Source organism: Galdieria sulphuraria (genome assembly GCF_000341285.1).
Source record: "Galdieria sulphuraria unplaced genomic scaffold scaf_4, whole genome shotgun sequence".
Lineage (NCBI taxonomy): Eukaryota > Rhodophyta > Bangiophyceae > Galdieriales > Galdieriaceae > Galdieria > Galdieria sulphuraria.
In genome coordinates this window covers 43467-68482 of record NW_005178471.1, presented here as the reverse complement: position 1 = coordinate 68482, position 25016 = coordinate 43467, and the positions used below count along the sequence as shown (strand labels likewise).

Below are 25016 nucleotides of genomic sequence, written 5' to 3'. Positions count from 1 at the left end.
AACAAATATGCTGACTTTGGAAATTTTGTTGAAGTATGTAACAATTTTTTTCACTTGATTCGTTTTACTAAGAACTTGAAGCAAAGACTCTGGTTTGGGAGACTGGATTACTTTCTTACAAGTCTCGACTGTAGTATTGTTGTCCCTTCGCAAGCGCTTTAGATGGAGGAGGAAGATCCCGCTAGCTGCAACACTATTTTGTTCGTTTTTATATTATATGAGTAGTGTAAGTCTTTTCTTTATAAAGTTTTTCCTTTTTTTGAAAGGCTGTTGTAGTCTTTGAATACGTGGAGTCTTCAGTACGGAATTTCTGTACCGCTTTATATAGTTTTCCGTTCTTCCTCGCTTTTAACAACTTTCTTGTGCTCTCTAGTTTTTCAAAGAAAGCCTGTTTACTTTTGGGAAACTCTTTTTGTCCTTTTTACTTCCTGTGGCCTATTTTTAGTTTCGTGGGCAGCAGGCGCTAATTCTGTTCAGGAAACCCTGAATCTGAGAAAACTTGATTCGGTGAAAGGTCTTTTTTGTATTTTATTGGGTTCTTTTCTGAGTCCTCTGCTGAGTATAGTTCAGGAAGAAGTTTTGAACCGCCAAGAGGACAAAGCAGAAGCCTCAGAGGAACTGTTGTTCTATATGCAGTTGTTCTCGTTAACGGGCTATGTACTTCAAGCGAAGCAACTTTTTTCCTTAACGAGAGGTTGGCTGCTGTCACAGCGGCAAGAAAGAAGCCAACACTTGACCATTCTTTTATTAAACGTCCTAACACAAGTATTTTGCATACGCTCAGTTTTTGCTATGAGTGCTCAAATTAATGCAGTTGCTCTACAAATGGCACTTAGTGTGAGGAAGTTACTAAGCTTGTTACTGAGTTATTATGTTTTCAATCATCGTTTGACTAGAAGCTATTGGATTGGAGCCCTTATGACGTTTCTTGGTTCATTTCTATATTCTTTTTCAATAAATAGGAGACGAAAGGAGGCCAAAGAGTAATCAAACTTATTACTTGTAGCCTTTCCATTTTTAGTCACTGGTAAGTATGATTTATACCTTAAAATTATCCAGTACAAGGAGGATATTTTATCTTATACCCAGATTCGTTCCTTCTATTGGAGACGAGTCAATGAGGGTGAAATGGATTATGAGATCTGAGTATTGTTTTTGAGCCAGAGATGACTCTGTATTTAATGTGACTAACTTTTGATATTAGGCGGCTGTCTAAATAGGAGTTTCGCTTTAACATCTCCTTAGTGCCTTGTTCTATTATCCTGATGAAAAGTATTATTTTATAAAGTAACATTTTGTTTGGCTAAACTAGTTCTCGTTGTCTGTAATTAAGTATATCTGCTGGAGAATGGTGTGTATCCCTCATTATATTGTGGTTCACCTTGTAAAGACATTTGTGATATCACTTTAAAACTTGCTCCAGACAAAGTTTTATTAATTCCCAAAACATTGGAGAACTTCCAGCATTTCAGAAAATTATAAACATCTAAGTTGTCGTTGAAGTCTTGTCATTTTTTACTATTTCAAAAAGTCAGTCCAGTTACTTCACTGAATCTTATATTCTGTTGGTTAAGTGATAATTCTGTAAGTGCGGATCCTCTTTGTTGGATTTTAGCAAGCTTTTCAGATGATTTCAAGTTACTGGTCTCAATATCTCTGAATCGTTTTGAGACATTCTTGAGTCCTTTGTCGTGTTTTCCTAATCTTCTCGTTCTCCACTCACGTAGTCGTACGCTGCTCTCTATTGCAAAGTTCAACAGCTGTCTTTCAGATTCGTCAAATTTTTGAATGATTTCGGACAAATGGCTAGGTACTGAAGTCAATCCTAACTGTTGAGATTCACCATTTGTACATTGTTGGTTTTGAATAGTCATAATACTATGAGAAACTTGTAAAACTTTCCTGAAGCGACTAGAAAAGGCATAAAGTAAGCGTTCTCTCAGATCCTGATCTCCCAAACAATGTGCGAGTTGATTTCCATATCGATAATAGAAGGCAGCTTTGGACTTGAAGTTCACAAACGTAGCGTCTGCAACAATATCCTTTCTAGTTCGAGATCCATATGAATGTGGAGCCTGTAAAATCACAAAATTTCGGACAGCCAATGTTTCCGCCATCCAAAATGGTAACTCGACTCGTGTCCCACTAGGTAGCTTTTCATTATCTGTTTCTTCATCATTCTCTGTTGGGTAGTTCTCGGAGCTTATTTCTTCATGATACTCTGCTTCAGATATACTATTCGTAGCAGAATGCAAGCTGTTCACTTCTTCATCGCCTTGATTCTGTAATTTCTTCTTTTCAGAAGTTGCTAGTTTTCTGAATCTTTCCCACTGAATATCTTCTGGATACTCTGTCTTGGTAAGTTCGCTCAGATATCCTAAGTTTTCCAAATCTGTTTGTAACACTGATATTATTTTCTATTTGAATAAAACTTAGCAACCAAGTTGTAAAAAGAGAAGCTAAACCTTACTTCTGAACTGCATAGAATATCTTTCAAGTCCCAGTAGCAAGGTCTTTTATGTATCATTATGAAATATAGCACCCACTAGTCCCTCAACGCGTTTTTCTGAAACCAATTGACTAATTCTGAGAAGTAACTTGAATTCAAATTTCAAGTTTGGAAATTTGCACTGGCGGGCTCCCTCTCAAACCCGCCTCGGACGACAGGAGGGTCGAAATAAAGGAAGACAACCCGGTTCCATTTAAGCAGTGGATAGCTGCTTTCTTTACCTATCACACAACTTGTCGAATTCTTTCAGAGTCAAAAGTTCTTCTTTCCAACATTGAAACCGAAATCAAATAGGGTACAACGGTCAGGTATTTATCAGCTTCGTCAAACTCTGACCATGAAGACATGGTGTGTTGTAAAGTTCTACTTGAACTATCACAAAAAAGCTATAGTAATGCTGTATAGGTTCAGTTCAATTGTGGCACATTGAAGAGCATGAAAATAGCTTCCGTTCCATATAAAGGCTCATCCTCAATTCGCGAAAATGGAGCATATGACACGCAGAAATCAAAATAGAAAACGTTTATCTAAAATTCCGCACTTCCAGGAAATCTCGGAAATGGAATAACATCACGAATGTTTTCCATACCAGTAACAAATAAGACTAGTCGCTCAAAACCCAGACCATATCCAGCATGTGGGACGCTTCCAAAACGTCGTAAATCCAAATACCACCAGTAGTTCTCTGCCTTTAATCCGAGTTGATGCATTTTCTGCTCCAATACATCTAACCTATCCTCTCGCTCACTACCACCAATAAGTTCTCCTATTCTTGGTACCAAAAGATCCATAGCAGCAACAGTCTTACCAGAATCATGGTCATTATTTTTCATGTAAAATGCTTTTATTGCAGCTGGATAGTTGTAAACGAACACCGGATGATCAAAATATTCTTCCGCTAAATAACGCTCATGCTCTGTAGCCAGATCTTCACCCCAACTCACTGGAAACTGAAAGGGATTTCCACTATTCTGGAGGATTTCAACTGCTTCCGAATATGAGATTCTGGCGAAAGGTTTTTCTATATATTTGTGCAATCTGGACTTTAAACCATTTTGTATGAAACGATCGAAAAAATCGATGTCTTCTTTACACTTTTCAAGAACATACTGAATGACGAATTTCACATAAGATTCGGCATTGTTCATATCATCTTGTAAATTTGCAAAAGCCATTTCGGGTTCAACCATCCAAAATTCGGATAAATGCTTCGTTGTATTGCTATATTCGGCTCGAAACGCCGGACCAAACGTATAAACGTCCCTTAAAGCACATGAATAAGCTTCAGCAGACAATTGTCCCGAAACAGTTAAAAATGTAGGAATGCCAAAGAAATTCTTTGCATCTTCACGTCGCGCGTCGTTTAAACTCTTTCCTGGTTCAGTAAGAACTCGGAACATTTCACCAGCGCCTTCACAATCTGAAGAAGTAATGATAGGAGAATGAATATAAACAAAACCATTTTCTTGAAAAAAACAATGTGTTGCAAAGGCTAACATAGACCTGACTCTCATTACTGCTCCAAAACTGACACAATAAAGTGAAGAAAAGACCACAAACAGTAATACACATCTTACGTATTTGTACGAGGTCTCAGATGAGCTATTCTCCTTAAGTATTCAAAAGAATGACGCTTCTTCTGGAGCGGATAGGATGCATCACAATCTCCAAGTATACGAACTTCTTCCGCTTGTAACTCGTAAAACTGTCCTTTACCGATACTAGCGTCATATGTAAAATAAATGTTATGAAAATATTAACGTTAATACTCACCTGTGAACTAGCTTTCCACTAACAGAAACAGAACTGCCTGTTAACAGTGATTTTACTTCCTCATATGACTGCAACGTGCTCTCGACAAAGATCTGGAGCCCACTCAAGCACGAACCATCGTTTACTACTAAAAAAGCAAACTTCTTTTGATCACGAATGGAACGAATCCAACCCTGAATAGTTACATTCTTGTCTACCAATTTTTCGCCTTGCTCTAATATTGTTTTGATCCGAACCTTTGCTGAATCTCTCGTGGTCCAATCGTTGAAGCTTTCACTTTTACCAGAGAACGGGGGTTCTTGCACTTTGTGTTCTTCTTCTGTGGTGGTACAACACTTACAATTTCTTTCTCCGCTGAAGATTGTGCTAGACGAAGACAAGGTACGGGAGGGGCGGTACCGTTGACGTGCACTTGGTTTGACAACAAGCAAGGAACGGAAAAGCTCCAAGTGCGCCTTGCTCCAACAATGTAGCAGTGCAGGAGAAGTATAAAGATTTTTGTGTTGAAAACTTTTACAAAACCTCAAGGTATTAGAGGCACATGAAACAACAAAACTGCAAGTTGTCATTATGTAATGCCAAAATCAGCCAACGTATGTAAACATGAAAAACTGCTATATTGTAAACTGTAACTTCATTGATAATAAAACTCAAGATATCCTACACAGACAACTATATCAAAGGTACACTATATAAAACTTCAACATATACCTGGCAACTTGATTCGAACAAAAACGATCATCATTCGATAAAAACCCAGTAACAAGAGAATAGCCAGAATCCAACAAGAAACCTTGTAGTCTTTCAACAAGGCTGATTTTGAGGAAACGTCCAACAGAATGATTCCCGCTGTTCCCAAAGCATAAAAGAAACCAACCGAAAGACCTTCGATGACGTACTGCGCGTTGATTCTACCCTGTGCAAAAGCTACGGGCTTCAATGTTTGAGTCAGTGGATCTATGGTGGTCCCCATGGCTGGTGGACCGACTATTACATCATATATAATCCCAGATATGACTAAGATGTAGGAAACAAGAATAAAAACAAAAATCAGCCAGGAAGGAACCGAAGGTAAGCTCAAACGCAGACGAAGTCTTGGGGGGCGCAAAACCTTCAAGGACAACTTGAAAAGTTTGTAGGGAATATTCATGCGCTTTGCAGATGGTTCCACTAAACTCGAGTTTCTTCGAACCTAGAAGAGGAACGATGGTTATTTATCACTGTTTAATAGACAAACTATCCAAACAATTCAAAGAAATGATTGAGAATTATGATTTTTAAGTTCTTAAAAGTAAATGATTGGTTCATATTTGTATACTTAGGAAGCTGAAGTCAGCAACTTTTGAAAACCATACAGGTCTTCCAATCAGGTACGGGTTTGTAAAGACTTGGAAGATTTTTCTTGTTAAACGTCTGAATAATAAAACTCTCTCTCTGCCAACATCTTTTTACAAGGGGCAGGCTTGTTTCCGGGTGTATTTGCAACATCATACTCAAAAATATGCGTGGCTTTCCTTCTGCATAAGAAAGGTCCAGTCAGATCACACGTATATTTGATACAAGGGCTTCTAACACAGAGCATACTGGAGAAACTTTCTTCGGCGACAGCTTCTCCATCCGCAACCGTCATAACTGCAGTTAGGCAAGAATCAGAAAATACTCTGGTGCATGTACAGAACGTATGATTGAACACGTAGCCATTTGAAGTAAGTCGCTGACCAATATTGTTTGAAATCTTATATAGTGGTTTAGTTGCCTCTATGGAGTTGGCTTTCCACATTGCAAGTTCTATATCTGCCTTTGTATTCATTACGAAATCTCTAGGAGGAAGCCTGGTCGCTCCTGATAACTTTACTATGACGATAATATATAAGGTAATTCTGAATAAAGTATACGTGTTGCTAGGATGTCTTGCGTGCACAGGTTGCTTGAAAGAGTGCGTATTAATTGCTATCATTCGTCTAAATTACGTGCTTATCAGGAAATTGATATAGTAGTAGTACGAGGAGTGATGTCGTGTCTAATATAGAAAAGTAAATGCAATTTTGCCCTTATCTCTTTCACAAACTCCAAGGACAGCTGTCCAAATATTCAAGGGAAATAGTTTTTATACTTGAAGAATAATATTCTTTGTTGGTTCAACTCCCACTTCAATGATATGATCCAAGTTAACTGGAGGAACTGGAGGGAAGCGTTGCTAGGGTGTGTTTTCTGAGTGTCATATTACAATTCCACCACAAATGACAACTTTGCCCTATTGCGTTGGCCAAAGGTCATCCTACGATTCAAATGACATGTTGTTCCTAATCCTTTCGTTTTATATGAGTGGAATCCTTGTCAAACGTTTTTGGCATTGATTGTTCATCAAATAATTGACCATGGAACTTGATATTCTATTGACATCTTCGAAGGAGTCTAGGCGTGATATTCTCTGTCCAGGAGAAAACTTAAAAGGAAATGCTATTATAAGATTTGCGGAAAGAACTCCTCTGAAGCACATAATTCTGCAATTAAGAGGTTATGAAAACTTGAAATCTTTTTGTGATATTCCAAAAGAAGAACTTGAAAAGGAAAATCATTACAAAGACAAAAGTTGTCATTCGCAATTCTCGAAGCAGCTCATCCAACAGCATGTCCAGTCTACTTCTTTTTGTATTTTACAGAATGAGTTGATATTGTGGGATATAAAGGATTACGTAAAGCAAAGAGAGTCCAAGAGAAAGACCGATAACAATATCGTTCGAAGACGCGCACAAGTTGATGAGGAAATCAATCAAGTGCAAGGAGTACTGTTGCTTCCATTTGAGTTTCAAATTCCTAATGGATTACCTCCTACAGTACGTGCTGATGGAGGTGATATTTGTATAGAATACGACCTTTGTTTGAGAGTGGAACTTAATGACTCTTCAAAGTCGGATGGTGAAAAGAATGCTATAAGAGAAAAGAGTTACAAGCTACTTGTAGCTAATGATGGCCAAATCCTTTACAAGAATAGTGTATTTATCAAGCCATACTATCAAAAGGCTAGCTTGATTCCAAAGACGAAAAAGAAGTGGTTTTCTAAAAATATAGCACAAGAAGTAATACTTAAAGCGGGTAAGACACAATTGGGACAACATAAGATATTCTAAACACTCTTTACAGGAATCCCGACAGTACTGTACGAAGAAACACTCGGCACTTTAATACCAGTAACTCTTGCATTGGTAAATAAGAGCATGAAGAAGGTTTCTAGTCTCATTCTCAGACAAATTCAACGAAGGAAAATCGTATGTGAGAATGGTCACAGTATTGAAACTATCGCAAATGGTCCTGCATTATACGTAAACCTCAACTGCATTGCTTTGCGTAAAAACAATACCATGTTGGGACCGATACAGTCAATGCTGCCACTTGCTGTTTCTCTTGGACCAACTGTAGAAGGTAGATCCATTCAATTCACCAATTTTGTTCAGATCGAAGTGATTCTTGACGACAAAAGAAGTAAAATAGAGCTCGAACTTCCTGTAATCATAATTCGAGGAAAGAACTCTCCATTCTTACAGCGAGTATAGAATGAAATACTTTCAAGGCCATAATTTGTGGATAGGTCTTCAAGGACAAGGAAATTGCTCAACTACGGAGTAGCTCAGTAGTATGTACTTCTTCAAAAGTAGAAAAATAGGAATATACTTGTTTGAGGGCTCCTGAATATTGCCTGTCTGTAAATATTTGTATGACAAGGTTCAAAGAAATCAGCACTTTCTTTTCCTCTTCCGATAAGAGCATGACTTCCAAATAACCGACGTTACAATATTCCCAATCACGGAATTCCTTCAAGAAACACAACGAAATATTTTCACACACAATTTCCTGAGGACCTTTATTCATAAGTATCCGTTTCTTCACAAAAACTTCTCTCGAATCGGCTCGTTGAGAACAATCTCTAACATATCGAACAACCAAATCAGTAAGCAAACCGTCCTACCACAAAAGTTAAGTGAAACTAGCTTTTGAAAAAGCAGCAAGGTTCAAACCACTTGGTTATCTAAAGATAAAATAAGCTTAAAAGGAGCAAAAACTTCAGACTGGAACGGCAATACTTCGGCTTGCTTTATACACAACATTCAGCCACTATTCAGCCAAAACTACTAATGAAATATGCTGCCGATAGAAATCCTCTTGAGCCCCAAAGCATGGGAGTAGCAATACAAATGTAATAAGATCTTCCAATATTCGACTGACTTATCAACTTGAAAAAGTTTAACTTTATTGAAGTAAGTTTAAACGAATTCGTTTAGTTGGAAAGGTTAAAAAGTGGTTTCAATATCTCTACAACAGAAGCCGACTTCATTACTATATAATATCATTGGCAAACTAATCAACGTTTCAAAAAACTAAGACTTGTCTGAACCGAAGAGAAAAGAAAATAAACTTTCAGGTTTTCGAGAAAAGAAGTCTTTCTCTGTTAAACTTTCTGGACCTTTGCCTTCTTTCAAGGCTCTTTTGTACTCTTGTGGCGATATAACAGGCTTGTTTCTAACACTCCACATACCTCTCTTTCGTTTGCGAGCCTCAGTTTCAGCATTCTCTAGCTTTCTCAATATTCCATTATATTCAGCTCCAAAACCCCGATACACGACTGCGTGACCAACTTTAACCAACTCATATGATACATTTTTCTTCAGCCTTAAAATTCCCTTTCTCACATGAACAGTGCAAACTGCTCGGGAATACTGGTCCAAACTATGAAGTTGTACCGTTACAGCACGGTCCTTCAAATAGTTTCGAAGCCACTTCTTTGCTTGCTCTCCTCCTTCCTGTCCAGGCGCTCCAAAATGGGCACATTCTGGTGCATCAACCCCAGCAAGACGAACCTATAGTATTTGAAAAGCGGATTAAATGAAAGAACAACTAAGACGTACGCTAATAGTTTCTTCACTTAAACGTTTCTTCAATACTGGATGACGCCCTATCCCGAAAAATCGGAATAAAAAAGGTCTATGAAATATTCTTATGTTATCACCGTCACCAACGCTGACTACAACCCCTTTTATTTTGCTTCCTCTTTGAAACTAAAGAGTGGGATCTTTACATCGACTACTTCAGTTACAAAAATATTTCAAAAAATACCATTGAATTTGGTATATCTTTAGCTGTCTTGTAGCGTCTAACTCCCATATAAAGCAATTTGGTTGTTGCAGATAAATATCCAAACGAGGCACTTGTTAGGGCTGCCACCGATAGCCAATGCCAATTCACAATAAACGCATTCATCCAACTTTCAAAAAGAAAAAGAATGGCAAAGCATTTTATTCCCAAAATCGGATTGACACAAAACGGAGTTTGGAGCTGCGAACTGATCTTGTCTAGTGCCCTAAAGTTGACCATAGTACCTAACAAGTTAGAACTGTTGGTAGCTGTTAACAAATATACAGCACCATCACAACGAAGATTTCAACTTGTAGAACTCTTTTTAAATACATATGAACTTTACAACTATAAACAATTGTTTATAAGGAAGAAAAAGCTATTCACACAGTTCCGATAGCCAACTATAGTCATTACAAAATGGCAACGGTGAAGGGTAGTGACGTAGTTTGCTATGAACAACCTAACTGTTTGCAGGAGTATAAACATCAAATGGAATAAATACAGAAAACGCTCAACTTTTGGACAGTTATGTATCGAGAACTAAAAAAATATGACATCCAAGTAGTAAAACAGCTTCAGACGTTTGCGGGATAATTTTCTTTGCTTGCTATTCGCCAAGTTGAATCCAAAAGGTCCTTCATTCTTTCATACATTGCTTTCACAACTTTCCTTCATTTCTCGAATTCTGCATGAGAACAAATAAAATAGATTTCCAAACAGCAAATAATCACTATGCAACTCCAAAGACAGCACAGGAGTCGATTCCACATCTAACAATTTCATTTATCAAACCGACTTGTTACATTTCTCAATCCTCCTCATCCAATAATTGGAATTCATCGAATTCGGATGGACTCCTCTCCAAGGAACTTTTAAGGTCTGGCTGCTCTACAGTGCTGGAGTAAAGTTCTTCAGATTGTGACATGTTTTCAAAAGTATTAACCTCTTCCATATGCTGTGGATCGACTGTGCTTGAAACAGATTGAAATTGTTCTGTGTCCTGCAACCGTTCCTTAAGACTTCTTAGTCTACGTAAACGTTTCCTTTGAGCACTTCTATCTCGAATTTTCTTTCCAGAAGACAAAACTTTCTGAAAAGCCTCGTCTCCTAATTCTGTCTTAATTAAATATAGAATATGGTCACGAAGAAAGCTTCTAAAGCTATTCCACACTCCATCTGGAAACCAACCGTACTAAAAGGAAATTGAAACAAAGCCAACAAACAGATTAGAAACAAATTCGAACCTTTTCCTTACTAAAAGACGCTGAAGATTTACAAGTTTGTAATAATTCTTGAATTTCTCTCGATTCGATATCGCACAATTGTAAAAATAAGTGTTGACAAGTGGGCAAACCACACAAAGTAACGTTACATCTTTCTGAAGAGGCTTCCAGCGCAAACTTTTGTTCTCCTCTGTACGACTTTATGACATCCGCCAAAGAGCCATTCAGACGACATTCAAGAACTTGCAATTTTCTACTCTCCGGATCTCTTCGCGGATCATATCCGTACTTAATCCAGCAAGTCCGGAAAGGTCCAGGACCATCAAAAGAGTATGCTAATATTGGTAACCCTATCTTGATATGTAAAAGATCGACGTTTCCTATATGGAGGTGAATAGCTCGACGAGTCCAAATAGGACGTAATTCGAAAGCAGTACGAAGAAGCTCAAATACTTCGTTAGGAATGTTTCTTATTTCTTCCAGTTTTTGTTTTTCTGGGAACTGAGGTACTTGTTCCAAGTCTATCGAAACTCGGTGAGAAAGCAGTGAGTTTCTTAATGGATCTGAACGGCGATCAACTCCAACTGATGACCTCCAAACAGCTCGTCTCTTTTCCCGTATCTGCTGTTGATCTATTCCGTCTTCATCTTCCACATTCTCTTTCGGGTCTGAAATATTCTGCTCCTCCCTATCCGATTTTAAATGTTGAAATGCGCTATCGATATGTTGTCGATAATCATATGGAACTCGAGACAAGTGATATCTTGAGAATTGCAAAGGTGACAAACGGTATAGAGAGTCTGCAACTGTCAAATTGACATCTGCACCATTCAAATCATCCCTTTCAAAGAGACCAAAAGACGAATCCAAACCAGACAAACGTCCTCCTGTTTCCTTGAGAGGTGGCAGAAACTGGAAATCTGCCAACTTTGTGAAACAAAATGTTGTCTTTACTATGCCCAACGCTTCAATATCCACAATTTTGCAATGTGACCATCTCTTCACTAGAAAATCACCACGAACGACGTTACCAGAGGAACGAGAAACTTTGTACTTTACCTTCAATAAAAGGTCTCTTGAAGGGATAGGTGTGTCGGAAACCAAAGGAATAGAATAAGCATCGTGTCTTCTAAGATGGAGTTTAAGTCTGTCAAGCTCACGTTGGTTGCCACGTTCCTGCTTTGTGCTCGCTGCTGAACAACGTGTCTTGCTCTCTTGTTTTGAAACCTTATATGCAGAGTAAATACTATCAAGCCCTCCCAATGAACTGATTACTTCCGCAGGGTTTCCTTCTTGGAGGTACACTGGAACTTGAACGCTTACAAGCTCGTTTCTGGGTAGCTCGTACTTTCGTTCCATTACATATCAAAACTTGAATTGGGCTATGAATTTTTACGTCCCGTTAGTTGTTGTGTTGCTGTGTTTGGCACTTTTTGGGTTGCTTAGGAAAGTGAGTCGAAAGTCAAAATTATTATTGAAGGGTATGTCACAGATCAATATTGAAAAAAATTTACTCACATACATAGGTGAACACGTTCTAATAACTGGTGGAACCAGTGGAATCGGCCTCGAATTTGCCAAGCTTTGTTTACTTCACGGATGTTACGTGACTGTCGTTGGAAGGAGTGCAACAAGACTTGAAGAAGCTCTCAAGGTTTTGAGAGACTTGTCAAAAAGACTGAAAGGAAAAGAGCCCATCGGTTACCTTTTTGATGTCGCAGAAGCCAACAGCTGTGAGAGTCTGCTTGCTCAAGCTGAACAGAAACAAGGGCCAATATTTTTACTTATTTGCTGCGCAGGATCTTGCGTACCAGGATATTTCGAAGAAATGGATCCGAACGTGTTTGAGAGTCAAATGCGTTCAAACTATCTTTCAGCAGTTTATCCTGTGCAGAGCGCCTTTAAGAGAATGAAAGAATTAAGAAGAGGCCATATCGTTTTGACTTCATCAATTGGAGGTCTTCTGGGAGTATTTGGCTATTCTGCTTACAGCCCATCCAAATTTGCCGTTCGAGGTCTTGCCGAAGTTTTGTATCAGGAGTGTCTTCCTTTTGGCGTTGGCGTTTCTCTCGTGTGTCCTCCAGATACAAAGACGCCAGGTTTTGATAACGAAAACAAACATAAACCTAGAGAGACCTCGTTACTTTCCCAAGGAGCAGGCCTCTTTTCAGCTGAGCAAGTTGCTAAGGAAGCTTTGAACGACATTATATCTCGCAAGTTCCTTATATCTGTCGGTTTTCAAGGCAAAATGCTGGCAAATGTATGCAGTGGTTTTGGTCCTCAAGTGTCCTTACTTCAGTTACTTTCGATGCCTCTTATGAGAGGGATTTGCTTCTTCGTTCAAAGGCAACAGGAAAGAATCATAAATGATGAGCATAAACAAAGAATTGGACGCGAAAAAATTAGAAGATGAAGACTTTATTTAATTAATGTTGTGTTCAGATAGGTCACTGACTTCAATATGTGGAAGATTGAAGAGTGGAAGAGGATCTTCTCCCGAATGGATAGGCCAGGCTTGCTGTCCATCAGGTTTTTCATATTCCTCGAGTTGGATAGAAATTTCTTCAGTTTCCAGAAAAGATGACTCCCTCTTGTTGCTTGTGACGTAACAGAAAGGTTTTGTCTTTCTTTTTTGAATAGATTGCTTAAGATCGTCCATATCAATTTCGAGTTCAGGAGAAACAAGATCTTGAATATTCTCCTTTGGCATATATTCAATTTCTTCAGAGTTGACTGAAGGCACCCTATCTGCTCCAGGGTTCTTTTGTACAGGGGGGTTATTTGTACTTTCTTTGAGGTTTTCTCGAGAATAAATTTGTGTAGACTGTTGTTTCTCTCGGTTGGTTATATCTCCAAGTGCTCGTCTTTGTTGATGAGGTCGCATATTGGTCTGTTCTGAATTACCGGTCTTTGTTGGCCATCTCTGTTTCAAAGAATAGTCATTATTTTCATCATTATGAGAAATATTGGAACCCTGTATTGTCTTCCCCTGAATCTGTCTGGCGCTGAACTTTGTGTGGATTTGACTTGCTTTTATATTTGTGAGCGGTTCTTGAATGTAACTTGCGACATTCTCCTTGTTGCGGTTGAGTGCCATTGTAAAGGACAAATTTCAAAACGGACAAATGCAAAATGCAGGAATCGGAATTTTTAGTGATGGAGTTTATTGTGGTTTCCATGAACACGGTATCATATAGTTGAGATTGCAAATATGAACACTTCACACAGACATTTTGATTGGAAATTCTTGAAGTGGTACTCTAAGCAGATCATCATTGAGCTTTTGTTGGATATAAAGGTTCTGAGGAACCCGCCATTTTTGAAAATTTTATTTTGTCCTACATCACTAACTGCAATTCGATTTACGATGATTTTGGACTCGTAAAGAGTATCTTAGATTGATGGAAACCGTAGTCTTAGAGTTGGTCTGAGACGCTACCTTGTATTTTAGTTAATATGAATAACAAATACACAAGTATTTTGTCTATGTACTTACGAAGCTTTCTATGGAATTTAATCAACAACTGGTTTCTACAAAGACAGAGCGGTAGTTCACGAGAGTAAGTCTGGCATCATTCTTAAGGTGTATATAATGACTCACAAGCCAGTTGTCAAAGAAAAGGTAACCTTCATACATCAAGTATAACAGAACACCATGGAAACTCTACTGATGCATCAAATTTGCGACCACAGTTTGAAAAACTGCCACTTGAAGTGATAAGTAGCGATAACAGAAACACAGTAATACAAAATATAGAATTTGCATTGGTGACAAGAACAACAGCAAAGCCTCTTATAGAAGTTCAGACGGACCTTGCTGGAAATAAACCTTCCACTCAAACTGACAAAGATAGTATTTTCTTTATAAGTGCTAGAACGGTACGTGCTCTAAGTTAGCCTTTAAAGCTGCTTTCATCCAAATTAGGCTGCACAGGCAATTCTCAATACAACTACTTCCAGTTTAAATATCATTATTATTGACTGTCGATTTCCTTACGAATATGAGGGTGGTCATATAAGGAATGCATATAATTGCTACATTCCTAAGCAAGTGAGTCAATACCCTAAGAGATCGTTGTTCATTAAAATTCACAAATTTCAAGATAGAAGACCTTCTTTGTCCTCCTGGATGGGAGACTCAACCTGTGGCGGACGCCATCATATTTTACTGCGAGTATTCATCTCATCGTGCTCCAAAAATGTCACAGAATTTAAGAAGTCTTGATAGGAATGCTCACTTTCACAGTTACCCCTTCTTATCATATCCTCATTTATATATTATATCGAAAGGATACAGAGAATTCTACATTGAGTTTCCCGAACTCTGTGTTCCTCAAGGTGGCTACACACCAATGAGACCGAAGAACAATCAAAAAACAACAAGAAAATACTCCATTCAACAACAACATGCAGACAAACATGTGAAACGTAGGTCGTCCCTATCTCTTGAAGCCTTATTGTCTCCTCGAACACAAATTTGATATGTACTTTGTCTTACAGCATTCCTCGTTAAATTACTTCTTCTTCTGTTTCTCCTTTCGACGTTTGACTTTTTTCGGGATTTTCTCTTGTCTTTTTTGCCTGGCGATCTCTTTTACATATTTCTTCCACTGCTTTCTTTGTGCTTTCTTGCAATCTTGTGGAGTATCTTGAACCCCATCTGGAACAACCTCTCTCAAAGCTTCATCTGGACTTGAATATTCTGAGAGATAGTCGAGGGAGCTTGAGCGCTCACTATAACTTGTCGACGAAAGGGAAGCCGTTTCTGAGTCATAGAATTTTTGATAACCGGAATCACATTCTAAATGAATATCTTCAAAGGTACCTTACAATAATATATCAAATTGAATGCATAGCGTCTCAGAAAACACTTCACATACCAATCAAATCTTCGAAATTCGTTCCTAATTTTTTTTCGTCTTGAAGTACATAGCGAAAGACTTCTGATGCACTGAAACTGAACAAACCTTCTTCATTCTTTCTCTCAGTGGCAACTTTTGCAGAAACAGCATCCTCTTCGACTCTACTTTTGAAGAAAATGCAAACGTTTTTACAGTCACGATAAAGAAAATAACCCATACTCGGATGATCGTTTTCAACAGCTTGAGAAACATCAATAACAAATAATTTACTCTCATAGTACATAAGATTGTACTCTGAAAGGTCAGCGTGCACAAGGTTGGCGTCGCGGTACATAATTCTCATCATTCTACAAACCTGAAGATATAGCTGAAGCCATTCATTGGAAGGAAGAACAACGTCTTTCAAAAGTGGTGCTGTTTGATGATTTCTTCCAATAAATTCCATAATAATGACATTCTTCTTTAAATAGTACGGAAATGGCACTGGCAAGCCAACTTTTGCTAGACGGCGAAGGTTTCTAAACTCTTTTTCTGTCCACAATATCACCATATCTCTACTGCTTCCTTTTCTGTACCCGTTCTTAAAACGAATATCCCCATCAATATATCGATCTCGATCTCGAAAGGATAGTGCTACAGTTTTGAAGACTTTCAAAGCCAGAACACGGTCTTTGCAATCTTGCTGATAAACTGAGGGAAGCATATTAGGAGGCACTTCCAAGTTTTCAAGAAAGTTGCAACCTGCTACTGAGGAATAGACATTGGCTTCTTTCCCAGTAGAAACGCAGCCAAATATGCTATCCAAAATACCGGCTGAGAGGAACTTGAATAGTAGCAGGCGAGTTCTTCTATCTATCGCATTTTCCACGGTAGCAGTTAGAGCTTTATCCTTCAACCTTAACTCTGAACGTTTTTTCTCTTCAAAAAATTTTTTGGTCAACGACTCTGTATCACTTGTGTGCGTAAAATATTCTACGTCAGAATTCTCACGGCTGAGCATTGGACAATGTCGGCAAAGAAAGAATGGAATTATGGTACTTTGTATTTACCGAACAGAATTTAAACTAGATAAGCTTGAAATTTGAGACCTTGACTCTCTTTAAAGTAAATTAAAATGCCTATCACTACTGAGACATCATATGATGAGGTGCAATAGTTCCCCCAGCAAGCACTGTAAATAGGAAAATTTTCTCGTCAGGCCGAACTTTACCAAGTTTCTCTACAGATACTAGCTCGAAGTCCGCTCAGAGAAGATGAGTTCTTTTATGATTCAAGTTGCTGCAACATTGTATCCAATCAGAATTCAAAAGAAAAACCCCCATTCCAGAAATCTAAGCATAACAGAGACGAGAACATCTAAGTTGCGTAAACCTAAAGCAATATATTGGAAAAAGGTCTAAACGATACAGGAGCAAAACTGTGACAGTCTTATAACTCTTTTAGGGAAAAGAGGGAAGGGGAAATAGCACAGTCAAATAAAATATCAATAAAAGTGAACTTGGTAAGAGCTCGTATACAGCCTCATATGAAACAAAACGTGTCTCCTTTAATTGTTTCAGCTTTTAGCGGCTTACTTGGACTCTTCATAATTTTCTTTGAGCACCTTCGTTATTCGACTTTGAAATTTTGGCAGAATACTACAAAATTGCAATTCGTGGAGCCAATTGGACTTGAAAGCCCTTCTTCTGTCTATCATTTAAATATTTTTGGCGCCTAACGACAAGGAAGTCTTTTGTTTCGTTGTTGCACACCTTGGGAAGAAAAAGTATTGGCAAAAGGCAGATATCTATGAGCTAAATATTACACGTAACGTAAGAAATATTGCAATGAAAAGCTCTGGTTGGATATTCTTTTGGTCGACCGTCTTGCTTCTTCTTTCTATTTATCAGATGAAACACATGGAGTCTCTCACTATACGTTCTGTTTCCAAAGCGGACTATTCGTGGAAGTTGGAAAAGTTTAGTCTTGAGATTTTCGCAGCTCCAAAGCCTTTTGTTGGACAAGACCGTGATATTAATATTCGAGCGATAAAGTCTTGGCTTCGGTTGAAACCAAAACCCGAAATTACGTTGTTAGGGGATGAAATAGGATATGAAGAGATATGCAGAGAGCTTGGATTGCGACAAGAGAAGAGATTAGATAGAAATTTCATGGGAGTACCTCTCTTTAATAGCATGGTCGATCGTGCCAACAGATCAGAAGCCACTGTGACAGTGATTATTAATGGTGACATTATGCTCTTTGATGACTTCATTCAGACAATCAAAAAAATGATGTTGAACTTTCGTCATTGGTTTATAATTGGAGCAAGATGGGATATTGATGGATTACCAGAGGGCCTTCATGAGAAACATCCACAGTATAGTCGCCTTGTTAGAGAACACGTACTTTCTCATGGAAGACTTCATACTTATGGAGGGATGGATGTTTGGGCTTGGAATACCAATGGTCCCCCTTTGTTTGATGGAGTTATGCCGCACTTCGTGTTTGGAAGAGGAAAATATGATAATTGGCTCACTCACGAAACTATTCAAGCCGGAAGACGTGAAGTTATTGACATTTCCGAGACATCACTTATGGTGCATATCAAACACGATTATCACCTAGTTTCAGCTGTCAGACAGACCTCTTCTGAGACAGTACAAGAGGAGATGTCAGATTCCAGAAAGAAACCTATGGGTGCATTCTGGTCGGAAGGGAAGCGGCAAAAATGGGAACTCTTTCTTAACATATATCTTGCATTGAGCACGGGTTCATACGTCAACCAAGTTGGGACAGTCATTTTTGCTCCTTGGAAAACAAGTCTGTGCTTGGAACCATCTGGTATGTGTTTGCTTAGAAGACGACGCCCAGGAGTATGTCCTTGTGAACAAAGTTCCTTTGTTCCAGCAACACAGACGGACCCCATCGTGAAGAATGGTTCTAGAGTTATTCAATGTGGCAGAATTTCAGTAGAGACGAAGGAAAGTTTTGAAATTCCAGTGCTTCCGAAACCAAACCAACCAGTGATATTTGGATTGCCCTTATTACTGGAACATCTCTTGGAACGAGTAGCTATTAACAATACTGTTATTCTTGTTGCAATGAACTATGGATATCGATCATTTTTGATGAATTTTGTTTGCAATCTTCGACAGCTTAATCTCTTTCCCGGTAATCTGATTGTTGCAGCGCTAGATGAGGATATGTATCGCTTTGCCTTCACGAGAGGATTGCCTGTATATTTTGAGAACACAGTATATAGCAAAGAAGATGCTACTTCCGTTGTTGCGGCTTCGTATGGTTCGGACTCATTCAAGAAACTGACAAAAATGAAGAGTCGTGTAGTACTTCGCATTTTAAAGTTAGGTTATGATGTTATTTGGACAGACTGTGACATAGTATGGTTTCGGAACCCCATTCCTTATTTACAGTCACAAGATGCCGATCTTATTATTCAGTCGAATGCTCCGGACAACGAGAACTCCAATGATCGTCGTCGTATCAATAGTGGTTTCTATTTAGCCAGAAGTAACCCTCACACAATTGAAGCCTTTGAAGATGTAATTCAATTTGCTGCAAAGTCTAGAATGACTGAGCAACCTTGTTTTTACGATTTGTGGTGTGGCAAAGAGGGAGAAAATGCTCAAGGCAAAGAACGTTGCATCTATAAAGGCAAGTTTCACGTGCTGCTCTTAGATCGAAAACTGTTTCCAAATGGAATCACGGAAGGCATCTGGGACAGTCCCGCTGGAAGGATACAGGAATTGTTTCCGCATTTGTACATTTTACACAATAATTGGGTAAAAGGGAATGAAGGAAAGATGGAAAGATATTACAGACATGGATATATATTCTATGATAATCACACAGAACTTTGTTCATATCCACAATAGCTTTTTTACCGTTTTTAGGTTTAGATATAAATTTGCAAGTGGTGTAGTTGATTTTGTCATAAAACTTACTAGCAAACTCTTATGGTCATAAAAAACTTGTTTGGAAGCAACAGTGTAACCGAACATGACGAGAGCAAAAGCAAAGGATCTCAATGAAAAGGCCGCTTTACAAAGAGATATTCGTATCAGCTTAGGTTCAACACGTCTTATGAAGGATGAAAACGCGAACGTTTAAATTTCCGATTCTAACTATTGTGCCTTTCACAGTTCCTTTATTAACTTTTGATGCTTGAGTCGAATCTCCTCCTATCCCATTTTGGACTGTACAGGAAAATGCAAAACGAAGGGAGGAGAAGAGAGGTAGTTTGATGTGCAAATTCAAAGAAAACGTCTTTATCCTTTGAGTAATATCGGTCAAGCGAAAGGAATTATATTGAGGAACAAGTGATGAAGAGAATGAAAGTGATATTTCCAATTGGACGTTGGATGATTTTCAACAAAGCAGAGAAGAACTTTTGGTTATTATGAGACAACGGTTTCTAAATGGACATGATGCAACATTCTTTGATTACTCTTCTATAGACAACAATGAAGATTATGATGGGATGGAATGGATACAGAATGATATCGAAGAAAGATATTTTGATGGACAAGAACCGGAAAGAATATCCACAATGGACGAAGACAATCATTCTACAGAAGAATAAATTTTAAAACTTGAAAATATCTTCTCCTTTGTAGCCCAATTTGTTCAACAATATCATCATAGCTTTGGTCATTGCAGGTGGACCACAAACCAAAATCTGTAAAATTTTAGAATTGAGAATTTTATCCAATCATTATACTTACCCTAGTAGAAGGAGATGCATAACCTATGTGATGTTGTATATGCTTTTCATTGATAAGACCTATCCCTTGAGACCATGAATTAGGCGGCTATGAGCAAAAAAGAGTCTGAATAATCTATATCAACCACTCTATATGTATTGCTTACTTGATTCAACACAAAATAGAGCTTCAGTCGATTGGGGAATTGAGATGCAAAAGATTCCAATTTGTTTCTAAAGATAATATCTTGTTCCGTATGATTAGCATATATCAAACTTATTTGTGTTCGTTCCAATGGATCATTCAGTATCGTCTCTATCAACTGAGATAGTTACAAAATATGGGAAATATTGTTCACAACCCAATCTATTTTACAAACCTGATACATAGGAGTTATTCCAGTTCCTCCAGCTATCATTCCAAGACGTTTCTTCATATTTCTTTGATACTCGAATTTGCCTTTCGGACCACGGAATTCGACACAATCACCATCCTTTAATGAGTCTAAATATCTAGAAAAGAGACCGTACGGAGCTGGATAAATCTATAAGTTATCGTTCAACCCATCAATGAAATATATTGGAAAAAACTCTTTCACCTTGACCAAAATATCAAAACAACCACCCACTTGATTGGGTTTATTGATGGGATTATAAGGTCTTCTTACTTCCTTTCCGTTGATCCAAGCTCTGGCATATATGTGTTTGCCTAGAGGTACATTGACAAGTTGTTCTGGATGGGAGGCTGCAAAACGAAAGAGTCTCACATTCGGAGTGACGACAGCCTTTTCGATGAGTCGAAAAGAACGAAATTCTAAGGGGTCCAGTGCCAAGTTGTTATTGTTTACACGATAAAATAGCTTTCCTTTAAGCAGCCTAAACAGAATACGTACAAGACTAGTAACACATAGAATAAGAATGCCTATGAAAGAAAGCTGCAGAGGAGAAGATGAGACATGAAACGATGCCAACTTTGTCATCCACTTTGGCATTCTCTTTTTTCATCCAAGTGATGATGGACTGATGAATTGTTATTCCTCTTCTTCATTTATTTCTCATACTTCTCAATGCCTTTTGTATTATATATATATATATATATTCTATCCATCTCTATTCTTTTAATGTCTGCCCTCTTGATATGTTCATGATGTTTTCATATTCCTAGTCCACAGTTGGATAGTCGAGTCATGCGAAGCACTCACCAAAAAGTTTGAATGAGTAGCAACACAACTAACAGTACTCTTATGCGCTTTATAGAAACTTTGTACAATTACCGAGTCTGTCAAATCCCAATAATAAATACTTCCATCTTCTGAACCACATACTACAAAGGCATCATCCAGGGTCAGCTCACAATGGAGTGCAAATTCTTCGTTAACATGTCCTTTGTATTGTGCCAGACAATCACCATTGCTCTTATCTATGAGTCGAAGACAAGAATCCAAACAACTTGCCAAAATACAATTTCCATCATGTGAAAAGCAACACTTTCCTACAGGCGGTCCCAAATAGTCCATCAAAATATAGCCTGTTCGAATATCATACAGACGAAGATATCCATCTACACTTGCTGTCAGGATTTCGTATTGAAAACAACAAACATCGGTTACACTATCTGCTGCTTGGTCCAAAACTTGAATAGGATCTGAGGAACGATTGGACGCACGCAAATCAAAGCAACGAACTGTACGGTCGTAGGAGGCTGTACAGACGATGGAGTCTTCAGTGATAAAATGTGCATAACAAACTGCATTGATTCGCTGAGTATGTCCACTTGAACTACCTCCCAATTTGCGTACAATTCTCCCAGACTGTACATCCCATACAACTGCAAACTTTTCCTCACCCACTGAAATAAACTGACTGTTAGAAGACGAAAGATCCAAGTCAAAGATTGGATACCCGTGACCACCGGTATAGGTCTTTATGAGGGTTTGTTTTTCGACATTCCAAAGTCGAACACTCTTATCAGCTCCTGCCGACAAACAATATTTTCCACTGGATGAGAGACGCACTACGTGAACTGCACCTTGATGATTCCTTAAAAAGCCTGATTGTTTGAAAGAAGAACTTTCCATAGATTTCTTACAACGACTAGTATAGTGACAAGTGTCAAACTTTCTCTTCTGCTTCTCAGAAAAGAGCAATAGACAGTTACGTGAAGATGGAACTTTAAAAAACACACGTATTATCCAAAGTCTTGCTCTCTTTATCTATTTCAATATTTCATATAATAAGATGTGGCATTTGTCTATTGCAATCTATCATCAGCCCACTCTTATCCTTCTCTATCTACAAATGATTATTAACCAACTTCCAATTCTTATCCGCTCTTCTTCTCAATGATGTTGATCATTCTCTTCAAATTCCACACTATTCTCACGAGATATTGTAAAACTTGAACTCGTACTCTTTCCTTCTCTTTTCTTTGATAATTGACGTTCCAACTGAGAATTATTTCGCACAAAACTACTGTGATGAGACAATCTGGGAGTCTGTGAAGGTGTCGAAATAGTACTGTTTGGACTTAAAAAGGTATCCAACCATAGCCAGGATGGAGCTCTTCTAGTCCAACCTGTACGACTATCTCCTCCACTTCTATGTGAAGAACTAAAAGACAGATCAAAAAGTTGCTTTCCTACTCTTTCCACACAAGCATCTAAAGTAAGTTCTATCAAAGTGTGATGTCTAACCACGTCAATCTTTGGAAACGTATAATATTCTCCTAAGCGAATATATTCCTGAATTTCTTCTTCGGTCGGGTTGGAAAATAAATGAATAATATCTGATAGTCCCAACCCTGGCATAATAGTTACATCTCCTTCAAATGGCTACACAAACAATCATTTAGTTATATCATCCGAAAGTCAATAAATGGCGCTTACTTGAGTCAAAACTGGAAAAATCGAGGATACAATCCAAGGCACAAGACCAAGTTCATTCAATTGCCAATATCGAAACTTCAATTCCGCTTTAATCATTTTGGCAAAACGACTCTTCATCAATCGACTACCTCTAGGTATTACATGAGGGTTGGTTTGACTAACTATAAAGTGATTGACGTTGAACAATTCCCCTATTCGTTGTAACGGAACATCGGCATTGATACTACCATCCATCCACTTCACACCTTCCAAATAATAAGGAACTAACTGTCCGTCACTATCTTTTGCAACCAACTGGACTGGAGAAAATATCACGGGAAGCGCACAACTTGCACCAACGGCACTCCATATTAAAACATTTGGAGCTGTCAAATAATTTAGCAAAATGGATTCAGTTCCTCGAATAGGAGCCACTGTAATGTTAATTATTCGTCTCGTGCATTCATAGGCTTCAGCAAATGTAATATCGCCCAAGTTGTTACGCATACAACTAGTCAAATGACGAATATCATATAAAATACCCTTTTTCCATAGCCGTTTCAATCTTCTTTTCAAAGAAACTCCATTATCAAAAAACTCCAACCGAATCTTTTCTTTTGTTCGTGGATTCACAAGAGTGTTTAGTAAAATTCTCAACTCTTCATCTCTAAATATACCAATAAAGGACGCTATAATAGCACCAGCAGAAGAGCCTGAAATAACTCGTGGTAAAAGACGTTGGTCTAACAAGGCTTTGGCTACTCCTAAATGATACAATCCCATCTTCGCTCCACCAGATAATAACAACGCAGTCCTGCCATAAGAATGTCGCATTTCATTAAAAACTGAAAGTTTTTGTTGAAGAGCAACTTCTTCCTTCTTCTTCTGATTCCTTTCATCTGTAGGAAAACCTTTTCGAATCGAATCTAATAATGGGTTACTTGGACTGTTTCGAAATTCACCTTCACTGATTTCCTTAGTTTCTACAGTCTCTGAAACGTTTGCAAAATCTACAGTACTCAAATACTCCAACAACCAAGCAATTACATGCACATAATCTTCAACTACACTTTTGGTTCCAACATGCGAATATTTATGCAAGTCTGGATGACATAAGCCAGCAAAGCGACGCTGCAATCCTGCTCTAACCACAAATACCAGTCGCCTTATGTCGTTTTCTCTATAAAGCATTCCCAACTCAACAAGTCGATTCCGAAGTAACTGTAAATCGCAGCAAAAGTTGATGGACTCAATATCATGATGCTTCCATTCGTCGTTTCCTTCCAATCTATCGAGCAACTGTGCCGAGTTGTACCATTCCATGTATGTTGAAGCGTTGTTTAAAACTTTATACAACTCATAAATAGCGTGACGATTATTTCGATTCCGCCACCAGTTCAAGAATAACAGAAGAGGTGAATAGCCACAAAACTTGGAAAAAGACGAAACTGTTAAGGAAATATTAGTCTATTTGAAAGTAAATAAGATAAACATACCAAGTGCTACTTTTCGTGTGTCATCTTTACCCTCCATTGAAGAAGAATTATTGTCTTCTAGTGCACTTTCTACTGTACCGCATTTATAGGCTGACTGCCCAAAAAGCCACCTGTCAACAGCACTTTGTCTTTGTGCTTCATAAACGTCTTCCGGAGGTCGCGGAACTAACTCTGCAAACAAGTGGTCTGCTTCGTCCAAATTGTTTCTTGTTTTTTGTTGACTGTATTGGTCTTTTCTCCAACCCCAAACTTTCCTAACAGGATAAGTAGACCAACTAAAACCTTTCCAAGCCAGTCGATAAGGCAGTAGGGTTGCATTCATAACCTTCCTTCGAAAGGTATCTTTGTCAACATTTTCTCGCTTCGATAACGCTTCTTGAAAACTACATTCGTCACTTTCACTATGCCACGAGTTATCTTTAGTTGGAGAAGAGGATACTGATTCCATATAACG

The 25016-nt window shown here is 38.3% G+C and overlaps 17 protein-coding genes across 18 annotated transcripts; 6 read left to right on the top strand and 11 right to left on the bottom strand.

Annotated features, from left to right (window-relative positions):
- Nucleotides 1-2: 2 nt before the first annotated feature.
- Nucleotides 3-1397, top strand: Gasu_07470 (nucleotide-sugar transporter, DMT family). The gene is made up of 5 exons (XM_005708464.1): nucleotides 3-33; nucleotides 82-226; nucleotides 277-931; nucleotides 1007-1027; nucleotides 1205-1397. The coding sequence occupies exons 1-5, from the start codon at nucleotides 8-10 to the stop codon at nucleotides 1243-1245; spliced, it is 888 nt and encodes a 295-aa protein (XP_005708521.1). The 5' UTR covers nucleotides 3-7; the 3' UTR covers nucleotides 1246-1397.
- A 4-nt stretch (nucleotides 1398-1401) lies between these two features.
- Gasu_07460 (GINS complex subunit 3) lies at nucleotides 1402-2662 on the bottom strand. The gene is made up of 2 exons (XM_005708463.1): nucleotides 2471-2662; nucleotides 1402-2417 (listed from the first exon to the last, which is right to left on the bottom strand). The coding sequence occupies exons 1-2, from the start codon at nucleotides 2525-2527 to the stop codon at nucleotides 1524-1526; spliced, it is 951 nt and encodes a 316-aa protein (XP_005708520.1). The 5' UTR covers nucleotides 2528-2662; the 3' UTR covers nucleotides 1402-1523.
- Nucleotides 2663-2701: 39 nt separating this feature from the next.
- Nucleotides 2702-4872, bottom strand: Gasu_07450 (asparaginyl-tRNA synthetase). Its single transcript, XM_005708462.1, has 3 exons — nucleotides 4283-4872; nucleotides 4087-4230; nucleotides 2702-4036 (listed from the first exon to the last, which is right to left on the bottom strand). Exons 1-3 carry the CDS (start codon nucleotides 4849-4851, stop codon nucleotides 3037-3039), a joined length of 1713 nt encoding a protein of 570 aa, XP_005708519.1. The 5' UTR covers nucleotides 4852-4872; the 3' UTR covers nucleotides 2702-3036.
- Nucleotides 4873-4882: 10 nt separating this feature from the next.
- On the bottom strand, nucleotides 4883-5442 carry Gasu_07440 (uncharacterized protein). The gene is made up of 2 exons (XM_005708461.1): nucleotides 4994-5442; nucleotides 4883-4942 (listed from the first exon to the last, which is right to left on the bottom strand). Exons 1-2 carry the CDS (start codon nucleotides 5430-5432, stop codon nucleotides 4917-4919), a joined length of 465 nt encoding a protein of 154 aa, XP_005708518.1. The 5' UTR covers nucleotides 5433-5442; the 3' UTR covers nucleotides 4883-4916.
- A 20-nt stretch (nucleotides 5443-5462) lies between these two features.
- On the top strand, nucleotides 5463-6377 carry Gasu_07430 (hypothetical protein). 2 transcript variants are annotated; one of them, XM_005708459.1, is made up of 3 exons: nucleotides 5463-5988; nucleotides 6035-6218; nucleotides 6277-6377. In XM_005708459.1, the coding sequence occupies exons 2-3, from the start codon at nucleotides 6043-6045 to the stop codon at nucleotides 6317-6319; spliced, it is 219 nt and encodes a 72-aa protein (XP_005708516.1). In that variant the 5' UTR covers nucleotides 5463-5988; nucleotides 6035-6042; the 3' UTR covers nucleotides 6320-6377. The 2 variants fall into 2 exon arrangements, with proteins under 2 accessions (XP_005708516.1, XP_005708517.1); XM_005708460.1 differs by having other exon boundaries at nucleotides 5463-6335.
- A 245-nt stretch (nucleotides 6378-6622) lies between these two features.
- On the top strand, nucleotides 6623-7857 carry Gasu_07420 (uncharacterized protein). Its single transcript, XM_005708458.1, has 2 exons — nucleotides 6623-7378; nucleotides 7427-7857. The coding sequence occupies exons 1-2, from the start codon at nucleotides 6661-6663 to the stop codon at nucleotides 7834-7836; spliced, it is 1128 nt and encodes a 375-aa protein (XP_005708515.1). The 5' UTR covers nucleotides 6623-6660; the 3' UTR covers nucleotides 7837-7857.
- A 4-nt stretch (nucleotides 7858-7861) lies between these two features.
- Gasu_07410 (uncharacterized protein) lies at nucleotides 7862-8502 on the bottom strand. Its single transcript, XM_005708457.1, has 2 exons — nucleotides 8299-8502; nucleotides 7862-8245 (listed from the first exon to the last, which is right to left on the bottom strand). Exons 1-2 carry the CDS (start codon nucleotides 8386-8388, stop codon nucleotides 7895-7897), a joined length of 441 nt encoding a protein of 146 aa, XP_005708514.1. The 5' UTR covers nucleotides 8389-8502; the 3' UTR covers nucleotides 7862-7894.
- Nucleotides 8503-8514: 12 nt separating this feature from the next.
- Gasu_07400 (uncharacterized protein) lies at nucleotides 8515-9552 on the bottom strand. The gene is made up of 3 exons (XM_005708456.1): nucleotides 9395-9552; nucleotides 9187-9336; nucleotides 8515-9138 (listed from the first exon to the last, which is right to left on the bottom strand). Exons 1-3 carry the CDS (start codon nucleotides 9536-9538, stop codon nucleotides 8659-8661), a joined length of 774 nt encoding a protein of 257 aa, XP_005708513.1. The 5' UTR covers nucleotides 9539-9552; the 3' UTR covers nucleotides 8515-8658.
- A 5-nt stretch (nucleotides 9553-9557) lies between these two features.
- Gasu_07390 (transcription factor) lies at nucleotides 9558-12002 on the bottom strand. Its single transcript, XM_005708455.1, has 2 exons — nucleotides 10660-12002; nucleotides 9558-10607 (listed from the first exon to the last, which is right to left on the bottom strand). The coding sequence occupies exons 1-2, from the start codon at nucleotides 11995-11997 to the stop codon at nucleotides 10224-10226; spliced, it is 1722 nt and encodes a 573-aa protein (XP_005708512.1). The 5' UTR covers nucleotides 11998-12002; the 3' UTR covers nucleotides 9558-10223.
- A 10-nt stretch (nucleotides 12003-12012) lies between these two features.
- On the top strand, nucleotides 12013-13027 carry Gasu_07380 (3-dehydrosphinganine reductase). The gene is made up of 3 exons (XM_005708454.1): nucleotides 12013-12119; nucleotides 12165-12898; nucleotides 12963-13027. The coding sequence occupies exons 1-3, from the start codon at nucleotides 12023-12025 to the stop codon at nucleotides 13002-13004; spliced, it is 873 nt and encodes a 290-aa protein (XP_005708511.1). The 5' UTR covers nucleotides 12013-12022; the 3' UTR covers nucleotides 13005-13027.
- A 4-nt stretch (nucleotides 13028-13031) lies between these two features.
- Gasu_07370 (uncharacterized protein) lies at nucleotides 13032-13902 on the bottom strand. The gene has a single exon (XM_005708453.1). It carries the CDS (start codon nucleotides 13733-13735, stop codon nucleotides 13061-13063), a length of 675 nt encoding a protein of 224 aa, XP_005708510.1. The 5' UTR covers nucleotides 13736-13902; the 3' UTR covers nucleotides 13032-13060.
- A 90-nt stretch (nucleotides 13903-13992) lies between these two features.
- Nucleotides 13993-14997, top strand: Gasu_07360 (uncharacterized protein). The gene is made up of 3 exons (XM_005708452.1): nucleotides 13993-14198; nucleotides 14247-14517; nucleotides 14564-14997. Exons 1-3 carry the CDS (start codon nucleotides 14125-14127, stop codon nucleotides 14861-14863), a joined length of 645 nt encoding a protein of 214 aa, XP_005708509.1. The 5' UTR covers nucleotides 13993-14124; the 3' UTR covers nucleotides 14864-14997.
- On the bottom strand, nucleotides 14702-16532 carry Gasu_07350 (RIO kinase 1). The gene is made up of 2 exons (XM_005708451.1): nucleotides 15519-16532; nucleotides 14702-15463 (listed from the first exon to the last, which is right to left on the bottom strand). Exons 1-2 carry the CDS (start codon nucleotides 16498-16500, stop codon nucleotides 15153-15155), a joined length of 1293 nt encoding a protein of 430 aa, XP_005708508.1. The 5' UTR covers nucleotides 16501-16532; the 3' UTR covers nucleotides 14702-15152.
- Nucleotides 16533-17332: 800 nt separating this feature from the next.
- On the top strand, nucleotides 17333-19507 carry Gasu_07340 (uncharacterized protein). The gene has a single exon (XM_005708450.1). The coding sequence runs from the start codon at nucleotides 17399-17401 to the stop codon at nucleotides 19373-19375; it is 1977 nt and encodes a 658-aa protein (XP_005708507.1). The 5' UTR covers nucleotides 17333-17398; the 3' UTR covers nucleotides 19376-19507.
- A 245-nt stretch (nucleotides 19508-19752) lies between these two features.
- On the bottom strand, nucleotides 19753-21282 carry Gasu_07330 (cytochrome-b5 reductase). The gene is made up of 5 exons (XM_005708449.1): nucleotides 20802-21282; nucleotides 20583-20747; nucleotides 20370-20525; nucleotides 20225-20311; nucleotides 19753-20178 (listed from the first exon to the last, which is right to left on the bottom strand). The coding sequence occupies exons 1-5, from the start codon at nucleotides 21192-21194 to the stop codon at nucleotides 20086-20088; spliced, it is 894 nt and encodes a 297-aa protein (XP_005708506.1). The 5' UTR covers nucleotides 21195-21282; the 3' UTR covers nucleotides 19753-20085.
- A 22-nt stretch (nucleotides 21283-21304) lies between these two features.
- Nucleotides 21305-22302, bottom strand: Gasu_07320 (transducin family protein / WD-40 repeat family protein). Its single transcript, XM_005708448.1, has one exon. The coding sequence runs from the start codon at nucleotides 22278-22280 to the stop codon at nucleotides 21345-21347; it is 936 nt and encodes a 311-aa protein (XP_005708505.1). The 5' UTR covers nucleotides 22281-22302; the 3' UTR covers nucleotides 21305-21344.
- A 69-nt stretch (nucleotides 22303-22371) lies between these two features.
- Nucleotides 22372-25012, bottom strand: Gasu_07310 (triacylglycerol lipase). The gene is made up of 3 exons (XM_005708447.1): nucleotides 24563-25012; nucleotides 23088-24514; nucleotides 22372-23033 (listed from the first exon to the last, which is right to left on the bottom strand). Exons 1-3 carry the CDS (start codon nucleotides 25008-25010, stop codon nucleotides 22542-22544), a joined length of 2367 nt encoding a protein of 788 aa, XP_005708504.1. The 5' UTR covers nucleotides 25011-25012; the 3' UTR covers nucleotides 22372-22541.
- Nucleotides 25013-25016: the final 4 nt, after the last annotated feature.